The sequence below is a fragment of the Lucilia sericata genome, unplaced genomic scaffold, assembly GCF_015586225.1.
Source record: "Lucilia sericata isolate MDLA Ls3-8-SP2 unplaced genomic scaffold, ASM1558622v1 Contig000318F_arrow, whole genome shotgun sequence".
Lineage (NCBI taxonomy): Eukaryota > Metazoa > Arthropoda > Insecta > Diptera > Calliphoridae > Lucilia > Lucilia sericata.
In genome coordinates, this window is record NW_023994342.1 from 337,501 (window position 1) to 348,586 (window position 11,086).

At 31.6% G+C, this 11,086-nt stretch overlaps 2 protein-coding genes across 2 annotated transcripts in view; one reads left to right on the plus strand and one right to left on the minus strand.

Annotated features, from left to right (window-relative positions):
- Positions 1-1,382, minus strand: part of LOC119603624 (actin-related protein 8) — a 2,073-nt gene extending 691 nt beyond the window's left edge. Inside the window, exons 1-2 of the mRNA XM_037955723.1 lie at positions 281-1,382; positions 1-222 (exon numbers count right to left, since the gene is read on the minus strand). The exon at positions 1-222 is cut by the window's left edge and continues 691 nt beyond it. Coding sequence (XP_037811651.1) covers positions 1-222; positions 281-1,318 — 1,260 coding nt within the window. The 5' untranslated portion in view covers positions 1,319-1,382. The remainder of the gene's footprint in view (positions 223-280) is intronic.
- A 530-nt stretch (positions 1,383-1,912) lies between these two features.
- LOC119603625 (inositol polyphosphate 5-phosphatase K) lies at positions 1,913-4,047 on the plus strand. The gene has a single exon (XM_037955724.1). It carries the CDS (start codon positions 2,240-2,242, stop codon positions 3,734-3,736), a length of 1,497 nt encoding a protein of 498 aa, XP_037811652.1. The 5' UTR covers positions 1,913-2,239; the 3' UTR covers positions 3,737-4,047.
- Positions 4,048-11,086: the final 7,039 nt, after the last annotated feature.

The following is an 11,086-nucleotide window of genomic DNA, read 5'->3' on the forward strand; positions in this document are numbered from 1 at the left end:
CTGATCACCACGACCATTACGCACCCTGCCGGTTTCTCTTATGTACTCAGCATCAAAGCAGTCTTCTGGATCGGATTGTTGACTATTACGATACTGCAAGCGTACTAAACGCTGTTTTCCCGTTATATTTAAAAGTTCAGTGTGAAATAGTGACAAGGGAGCTACTACACATTCATCACCCAATTGAAAAGTGTAACGTAACCTTTTTTTAGGTTTAGACACCTACATTTTTAAACGAATATTGCCATTATTTCTTTACCAAAAACTACTTACTATTTACCTCAAAATACTTCTCCTGAGCTCCACATATTTCCAAATTTAAATGACAGAACTTCTCCTTTAAATTCATTAATAAAACTGCATCATCATAATCATCCTCAAGATTACAATCCTTATAAGGAAAACAACATTTGCGTAGCAAAGCATAAAATACTTGTGTCACATCACCACCACCATAGCCTAAACGCACTCTTGTATCAGGCTGTGAAATGCCATCTTCCACACAGGATATGGAACATTTTTGATCACCCACATCGACAACACAAGCATAACCTAATCCTGCACCAAATGTGGCGGCCACATGATCCTGCAGAAGGAAACAGGCGCGAAATTTTAATCGTGTTAATAATAAAGTCACTAGTTCTCTAAGAACACTTCGATTGTAGACATCCGGCACAACCAAAACGGCTCCATATTGTACCAAACTTTTGCGGGGTATTTCCATACGCTCATGTATAGCGTAAGACCAAATAGCTTCTAAATCTGACAGGACAGATGTCAAAGATCCTCCTACATTAGAGTGTAGATTCAGCTCACCTCTTTTCATGGGAAAATGTATATTATAGTCGCCAACTTCATTGAAATTAATTTTAAGCAAATCTTTATCAAAAATATTGTCCGCCAATTCATCGACCTCCTTTTTCACTTCAGTATCTTCAGTTTTTATAGCTGCCTCCAAGGGCAATTCCTCTGGCACAGTACGTCTATTAAATGTGGCAATTTGTTGTGGTGGCGTGGCAATACGCAATCTTTTCAATCCACCACTGCGTTCTTCGTGTTGTGGAATATGCGATTGTATGGCATGGGATACTTGCAATCTACTTTCCTCAAATTCCTGCATAATTTCATTTTGTTTGTCGTTGGCTGGTATGGAAGGTAAAAGAGGATCGTGATGCCGTAATTTTGGGTTATTCTGTGTTGTTTGTTTACGCCTTCGTCCTATAGCATGAAGTATTGTTAAGGGATTTAGATCACTGGCACGTCCTATCCGAAGATTAAGAGAGCCGGGGTGAATTACAATTATTTTTTGTGCCTGCATTTTTATAATTTTCACGGAATTAAATATTTTCCGTTTTTCAATTCTTGCCGTTATGTTTATAACTGCTTCTTTACATTGGTAAACAAGAAGTCACTGTAAATTGATGACACTTGTCTAAATGATGCAGCTATCATTTATGATGAATAATGATGTACATTAAAAAAAAAAAACAAATTTTGAAAAAAAAAGGTTTTTTGTAAAAAAGGAGAAATGTTTATGTGGCCTCCGATAGGTTAGTGGTTAGTGTTCTAGTTTGGTAGACCGGAGGTGCCCGAAGAGGCCTAGGTGTATTTTTTTTAGGATTTGATTTATATATGTGCATAATCCTTTCAAACTAAGTAACTAACTAAGCACAACTAATTCTCTTTAACCTTAAATTTTTGGTTGAAAAAATAAGATTTTGTTTAATTTAATTTTTCCTGTCATAATTAAACTAATTATATTGTGTTTATTTCAACATTATTTTTTTCAAGTGTATTTTAAGTTCGAACAATATGTTTGAACAAACGTTTATCATCTGGCAACGACAATGGTTAATCAGCTGAAAAACACATTTTGACATTTGTGGCCTTGATTAAAAAAACACTCCGAGAAATAACAACAAAAAACTATTTAGTTTACTCACTGTTATTTACATTTTATTTTTCAATGAGCGAGCACATACCAAAAAATAACAAGTGAATTAAATTAACTACAATTATTTTAGTACAATATAAATGAATTAATAAAATCTAATAAAAACAAACGCTCAAATAATAAAACAAGAAATTACGAAAGTTAACGTGTATGTGCCAACATATGGTTAAAGAAAAAGTTTAACAAAAAGGCGAGCAAATAAAAAGACAAATAAATTAATTACTTTAATCTAGAGTCCGATAAAGTGCAAAGATAATTCCCTAAATTTATTAATTGTTTTATAATATGGGTTCAAACATTAAAGATACGTTTTTGGCAGCAGAAGTTAAAGCATGTTCCACAAGCAAAGCAACATTGGCCACACAATTGGCTACGTACCGTGTGTATGTGGTAACCTGGAATGTGGGCAGTAGATTTCCAGACAATATTTCATTACGCAACCTGTTGGGACTTAATTCTGCTGTAGAAGATCATCATTTACCCGATATATATGCTCTTGGTTTGCAGGAAGTCAATGCCCAGCCGCAACAGCAGGTATTGGGTCTATTTAAAGAAGATCCTTGGACCGCTAAAGCAAAAGATTTACTTAAGGAGTTTGATTATGTTGCCATAAAAACCGAACAAATGCAGGGTTTGTTATTAACCATGTTTGTACGACGTGTACATGTCGCCCATTTGCGTGATATTGAAGCAGAATTTACCCGTACTGGTTTTGGCGGCATATGGGGCAATAAGGGAGCTGTTAGTATACGTTTTAATATCTATGGCTGTGGCTTAACCTTTATCGTGGCCCATTTGGCTGCTCATGATCATCACTTGGAAGAGCGCATTGAAGATTTCAAACAAATTATGGATAATCATCATTATCATGTAGCACGCTTTAGAGAAATTCTTGATCATGATTATGTTTTTTGGTTTGGTGACTTAAATTTCCGTTTAATGGGCGATGATTCGGCCCAGGCTGTGCGCGATAAAGTAGTTAAGGATGAAGCTTTGGAAGAACTCATGCAGCGTGATCAACTGAATCATGTAAGAGAGGTAACACAAGAAGCTTTTCCTCTATTGCATGAACGTAAACCAGCCTTTCCGCCTACCTTTAAATTCAAAGAAGGCACTTCGGAATATGATCTAAAGAGAAGACCGGCCTGGACAGATCGTATTTTATATGCAGTACAACCCCTCAATCGTCAACCCAATATGCCTTTAGAAATTGAGCAATGCGCCTATAAATCCCACCCGGGTTACAATATTAGTGATCATAAACCAGTAACAAGTGAATTTACCATTAAACTCTATCCCAATTATCGTGCTCCCTGTGTGGAATTCCAGGATATTACACTATGGAAGATTGGCGATGAAAATACAGTGGAGTATAAAAAACCCATGGACTTTGAGGAACGTGATCATGACTGGATTGGTATCTATCGTGTAGACTATGCCAGTCTTAAGGAATATGTAGCCTATGAGTATGTTAATCAAGCCGATTCGCCACCCTCTTCTCCAGACTCTGTAGTAGATCCATTTTGGGATGATGGCCCCACACGTCGTCATGGTCATTCACATCGCCATAAACGTGAACGTTTGAGAAGACAACAGGAAGCCAATGAGGAAATAGTACGTCTTGATTTTGCCGATGATGTAGAACTAAAAGATGGCGAAGAATATCTTTTGATATATTTCCAAAACACCGGGCTGCGAGGTGTTACCTCGGTGGCGGGCATTAGTAATGTTTTTAAGGCAGTAAAAAGAACGTCGTCGCCTAATTTTGGCAATGTTGATTAACATCGTTATTTACTTGCAATTATTTAAGAAAAGCATTTAAGGCTTTTTCTCGTGGTTATTTGCAATGTTTTTTGTTTTTAGTTTGAATTTGTTTATGTCGTAACTAACTAATATTTTTGTTAATAGTTTAAAGAAAGTTTTATTTTTTAAGTTTAAATAATGACAAAATTATTATAAAAAGTTGTAAAATATAATATTGTAACGTCTTTGTGTTAATGAACACACATACCAAGTTAATTTTAAAATTGAATCATACTTTTGTTAAGTTCAATTATTATAGTTGTGTCACAAATAAATAGTTTATAATAATACTTTGTGTGTTTGAATATTGTCAACATAAAGATAAAAGTTCACAAATAATAGAAAATGTATAAAAATAATGAGAAAATGAAACAAATAGAAATGTTTAATATGGGAAAGATTTATTAAAAAACCTACAAATCTGGAGAATACGAGAATAGAAAAATATTGCTTAAAAAATTTATGTAACATCTAAGTTTTCCTGTGGTCATTGATTTGTTCTTAATATTACATACTTAGTTTTCAAAGAGTCAAACAAAATTTTCAATATTCTCCTTCTATAGTATTTAATTACTAAAACATCTATAAATAGTTTGTATCTTCAACATGATCTAACAATATTTTATACAATTAAAAAAATATGATTCAGAATTTTTTTTTCAATTTCGTTAAACAAAACTTTTACAAGCGTATTAAATTAAGCGTCTTATTCAAATGATAGAACAATAAATATACTCTTACTCTTCTCACATTTCACATCACCCCTTTATGAAATTTTCGTGTGCTTTTTTTAAATTTGAATTTATCTTAATTGGTTATTTGACATACAAATTGCATTTAGAATATATCCAATAAGTATTAAAATGACACTGTTTGTTTGTTACTCTTTCAGGGTAAAACTTTTTAATCGATTTACTTGGATGGCAACACCCTAGCTCATTAAATATGCGTATTATTGAGAAAATATTAAAAATTACTTCCAGTTTTCGACCAAATTTAATGATTATATGAATAAGATTTAAAAAGAAAACCGACTTTGACTGATCGTATTTTATATGTTGTCAATAGTCAACCCAATATGCCTTTAGAAATTGAGCAATGCGCCTATAAATTCTATCCGGGATACAATATTAGTGCTGCCAGTGACACGTTAATTTAGTCTATAGTCTAGTCTATAGTCCAGTCTATAGTCTAGTTTATATTCTAGTCTATAGTCTAGTCTGTAGTCTAATCTATAGTCTAGTCTATAGTCTAGTCTATAGTCTAATCTATAGTATAATCTATAGTCTAATCTATAGTCTAGTCTAGTCTAGTCTATAGTCTAGTCTATAGTCTAGTCTATAGTCTAATCTATAGTCTAATCTATAGTCTAATCTATAGTCTAGTCTATAGTCTAGTCTATAGTCTAATCTATAGTCTAGTCTATAGTCTAATCTATGGTCTAGTCTATAGTCTAATCTATAGTCTAATCTATAGTCTAGTCTATAGTCTAGTCCATAGTCTAATCTATAGTCTAATCTATAGTCTAGTCTATAGTCTAGTCTATAGTCTAGTCTATAGTCTAGTCTATAGTCTAGTCTATAGTCTAGTCTATAGTCTAGTCTATAGTCTAGTCTAGTCTAGTCTAGTCTAGTCTATAGTCTAGTCTATAGTCTAGTCTATAGTCTAGTCTATAGTCTAATCTATAGTCTAGTCTATAGTCTAGTCTATAGTCTAGTCTATAGTCTAGTCTAGTCTAGTCTAGTCTATAGTCTAGTCTATAGTCTAGTCTATAGTCTAGTCTATAGTCTAGTCTATAGTCTAGTCTATAGTCTAGTCTATAGTCTAGTCTATAGTCTGGTCTATAGTCTAGTCTATAGTCTAGTCTATAGTCTAGTCTAGTAGTCTATAGTCTAGTCTATAGTCTAGTCTATAGTCTAGTCTATAGTCTAGTCTATAGTCTAGTCTATAGTCTAGTCTATAGTCTAGTCTATAGTCTATAGTCTAGTCTATAGTCTAGTCTATAGTCTAGTCTATAGTCTGGTCTATAGTCTAGTCTATAGTCTAGTCTATAGTCTAGTCTAGTCTATAGTCTAGTCTATAGTCTAGTCTATAGTCTAGTCTATAGTCTAGTCTATAGTCTAGTCTATAGTCTAGTCTATAGTCTAGTCTATAGTCTAGTCTATAGTCTAGTCTATAGTCTAGTCTATAGTCTAGTCTATAGTCTAGTCTATAGTCTAGTCTATAGTCTAGTCTATAGTCTAGTCTATAGTCTAGTCTATAGTCTAGTCTATAGTCTAGTCTATAGTCTAGTCTATAGTCTAGTCTATAGTCTAGTCTATAGTCTAGTCTATTGTCTAGTTTATAGTCTCGTCTATTGTCTAGTCTACAGTCTAGTCTATAGTCTCACCCAAAATTTCATTATGATCACTTATTATAATATATCCAAAAATCTTTGTAAAATTCAAAATATGCTTCAATTCATAAGGAAAATGATTTGCAAATATGTATCTGATCGACCACAACTTGAAAACCCATATATATTTCACTAAAAATTTCGTTTTATACATAAAAATTTTAAATTTATTAAATTTTTAAAATCTTAAATTGTGATCACCCACTACTCTCTATCTGAAATAAACAACTCTATGAACACTTGTGTTACTGATCAAAAATCGTATGTTCTATGAAAAATTTCCACAATCTCATGTTAACTTTTCAACAAAAGTGTCTCAATCTACGATCATTTTATATTTCTCACCATATAAAGGATTTATTATACTAAAATTTATTTCAAATAAATCTCTTCGAAATAATCATATTTCATAATTTTACGATAATAACTGTCTATAAATTTATCATTACGGTTATTTTTTCTTTGTTTTGTGTAAATAATATTTCGAATTAAAAACATTTTAGATAAGAAGAGGTAACCATATGACTAAGCTAACGTAAATATCACTTGCACTGACACAAATACTAATGATAAGAATATTTACTGTGTAGTTAATTCCCAATGGATCGTGTGTAGAGAAGAACTAATGTAATGAGAATTTGTCCGATTCATAAATTTGTCCACACTTATAAAGATATTAAAATTAAACATTATTTATAGGTTGTTCACATTCATTTAAAGTTATTTTAAGTATTTGTAAGAGCTCGTATAAGATAAGGGATCAATTCAATTGTGGGTATATAATTTTCAATTGATCTTAATAAGATTAGTCTGTTAGATAAGTGTATCGATAATCATAATCATAAGTTATCATAGGTGTTTATTATTATTTATTAAAATTAACAATTAATTTAATTAATTTCTTTAAAATTGTTGCTGTTTATGTTGCTGCTTTAAAAGATCAAAAATATCTGCTGAGAAAGAAAAACATATCGTCATTGCCACAATTTCCTTTATAAATCGTGCCGTTGTATCTAAAAATAGAAAAAAATGTCATTAAAATAATTCTACAATTAAATAAACATTCAGTAAAAATACTTACATCTGTTGTGGGGTATGTATTCAAAATAAATATTTGTTTGATCTTGAAAATTATTAAAACAACAGTGTTTTTTTTAATACATTTCATTGTATATAGATTTTATTGTTTATGTTTTCTCACCAAAAAAACTTTCGTTGTAAAACAATTCAATTACATATTTATTTTAAAAATAAAATAAATAAAAAATACAATATTGTATAAATAATATATTTATTTTTTTTATAAATATTATATATAATCGTATGTAAATTATTAAAAGTTATTTGTTTACTTTTCCATATTAAGCAAATTTTAATTTTTATTAATTCAAGTTAAGTATTCAAATTTTTCAAAAAAAATCAGTCCTTTTTTAAATGAGACATTTTAAACAATGTCAATATTTAAATTTTTTTATAAATTTACCATATTATTTATTCGTAATTATTGTTTTTTTTTTTTTTTAATAAATATTTTAGTTATGAGTAAGTTAATGAATGGAGTATTGTTTGTTTATTTATAAAAGTATTAAACATTTTTATTTATTTTTTTAATTTAAATCTGGTTTTTGGGTTTTTAAAATTGAATTTCAATAAAAATTTTTTAAAAAATGTAATATTTTAGCTTTTTTGACTTAAATATTTAATCAGTTGCAAAAAGTCAGTATTTGAATTATGTAGTGCCTTGAGTGTTTTGAGTAAAAATGATGAAATGGCATTTTTATTTTCAATGGTCCATTTTTTGCTTTTAACTTATTTTGAAAATACATTATAATTTTGAAATACTAAATATAAATGATCAGTAGGATTACGACTTTATTATAATATTTAAGAATATTTAAGAAAAAGGGAAAGTTATATGGTACATGGATCACAACAGTTTGTCTCAAGCAGTGTAAACTTCTTCTAATTATGAAACGGTAGAAAAGTTTGTCAGTCTGAATATGTTTGAATGTCGGGACAGACTGTCGAGAGTTTTTACGTGAGCACCTGCCGTGTCGGCCTTATCTCACGGTGGTCTTTTTCATCCACAGGGTAGACTTGAGAACGGTCTACCATCGCAGCCTTTTTCTTCAATGAAGAACTCAGGTGGCAATTTTTGCACATTGGCTATGACTGGTCCATGCGCAAGTACTTTGCTGGAGTACTCGAGCTATCTAATCTCTTGCGAAAGTAGTCACGTTGGGGAAAGACATGTGTCATGAGCAAGCTCAATCTACCCCGACATAATGTCGCCCAACCACACTACTATGGCTCTGTTGATTCGGCAACAGCACCTAGAGACGTAACCGGTGGACCGAAGCACGATCCATCAATAAGCCGTAGACATTGTTCTTACTCACAGTGACACGCTGTGGTAATTCTGAACAGAGTATACTCTGAACATATCTGGACAAGGAAGGAAAATTAATCGGTATCACTTGTATATGATACCTTTCATCCATCATCATTCATCCCAGCACATATCCCATTTATTCGACACATTCATAAGAGAAAAACATACGACACACTCATTTAGATATACGGGTGGGTGAGGCCCGCATACCTCTACATTCATTTCGTATCATATACAATTGACTCCAACCCATTTCCAACGCTTAGTCCCACAGTCACTTCTCTGTGGGGTATCTGTTGTTTTCGGCAACAGCACCGAACTTATCCCGAAATATTGACTACTACTCTTCCCGCGAATTTGGGTTTAAACCACAGCCACTACGTGGATCCCGAAGGAACCTCAACCAACTGACCAGCCAGGACATAGTCCTGCGGGCAACTGGCCACCCGTAGTACCAGATTATGCGGTGCTCTGGTCTGACCTCTGGCAATCTATGCAAGGACTAAGCCAGGCAGTAGACTGTAACCAATTTTTCAGTCCCGGTCAGACTGGAGGTATTGGCCACCTCTTTATACCCCGGGATTGCAATAACTCCTAGGCGGAGGTCTCGCCAAGGTAACATGCCCCCGGGGGGAATGAATGTCGGGACAATCTGATAAATTTAATTTCAAAACGATCAAAGAAGTTTGAAAAAGTTTAAAAACAGTACGTAAAGTTTAGGGACAAGCGATCAAAACCATCTCTATTTAGACAAGATGAAGCAGATCAGTTCATAGAACATTTATTACGAATATGATGTACTCTAAAGTTATGAGCATCTTAAGTTTTATAAGCCACTTTTTAAAAACTCACTTCATGACAGTTTTTCTGCTTTGTTAGCTAGAGCTAGAATAAGTTACAAATGTGTTTCCCTTCAAATCTATCATTTATGTACGTCGCAACATCATTTGCTCGTGGAAACGAAAATTTGCCTATAACTCAATTACCGCATACGTGAAGGAGTAAAATTGATCGTAATATTTCTTTTTGAGATTATTACAATCGATATTGGGCAAGAAATGCATTGCATTTTTGCTTTAATTTTCGATATCGTAATGTATTCGATACGAAAGCTTCTTCGATCATGTATGCATCAATTCAACCCCTAGTTTCGCCTGGATAGTCATCAGAGAAGTCTCTCTAAATTCCAAATCCTATATTTTGACTCTCCTCCATGGCAAGTGCAGAAAGTTCAACTTTCAAAGACCCTAAGGTAAGTTTTACAAATTTTCAACTGTTATTCAATGGACCCAAAAAGTGTTTAATAAATTGATCGTGGATTACCAAAATATTTTATAATAATTTCCTTTGAATTAAAAACTTTTCAGTTTTTTTCGCCTTTAGCATAGGACAATAAATTAAGTTCTGTATACCATACACCGCCATAATGCGTTTGTGCTGATGTTTATAACGCACCCAAATATTGGTCCTACACCGATCGACTCAGTGTCATTTTCTGAGCCTATTATATTAAAATTTTAATTTTTCTGATTGATTGATGCAAAGTATCATTTAAAATCGATCGTGATGCAAATCTATATAGCTGTGATCATAAATCTCATTTATAGAGTACCGTGCAATCTTTTTGAAAATTACGAATAGATATTGGGTTTCAGAGCAGCTCTATCCTTTACAAAAGTTTAGTCTACTCTCTGGATTTTGTATATCAAAAAGAATTTTCCTTATAGGAATCGTGATAATATTCATTTTCGATATTGAAAGTCGTAATATCGAGTAAAAAATTACGATCGCAATCAGTTATATTACCGCTATTCCGTATTTTGATTACGTTTACGTATTCTAACAAAAAACGCAATATTAGTGTATTTTCAAAATGTATTTTTAAAAAAATTTAAACACAAATTTATACTTTTTGATTATAAAAAAGTTTTCTTTTTTTCACAAAACTTTATTATACAGTTAAAATATGTACATAGTTTTACTATAAAAATATTTGCAATTCTTTTAATGAGTTTTTTTTATTTTGTTTTATAAATTTAGCTGCTTGTCAGTCTTAAAAATTAGCAGCTTAATAAGATTTTATTTTATTTTTAATAATTATACATACTATTTGGAGAGATTATGATTTATTATTAATTTATTTTATAATAATTTTTCTTTTTTGCTTAACTATTTTCTTTTTTATTTGGCTAAAAACTATGATTTCTTAAAATTGTTGATTTGTTAAGTTTTTTTATATAAATAAATTTTAATTTATTGTATTGTGTGTTTGAGATATTTTTGCATGAATTAATTTTAATTTACATATTGATGACATGCTGAGCAAGGTCATATGTGTTTGTCAGGTGTGTTTGGTTTATAAAACCAGATTGGGAGAAATAAATTTAAATGTTTTTTTGAATTGTTTATACATTAACTCATAACTAATATTTGTTCTTAAAAGTTATAATAATAAACCGGTTTTTAGAAATGAAATTCATTTATCAAGTTTATTTGAGGCGACTTTAATTGTTATTTTTTTGCAACAATTAAAGAAACCAGG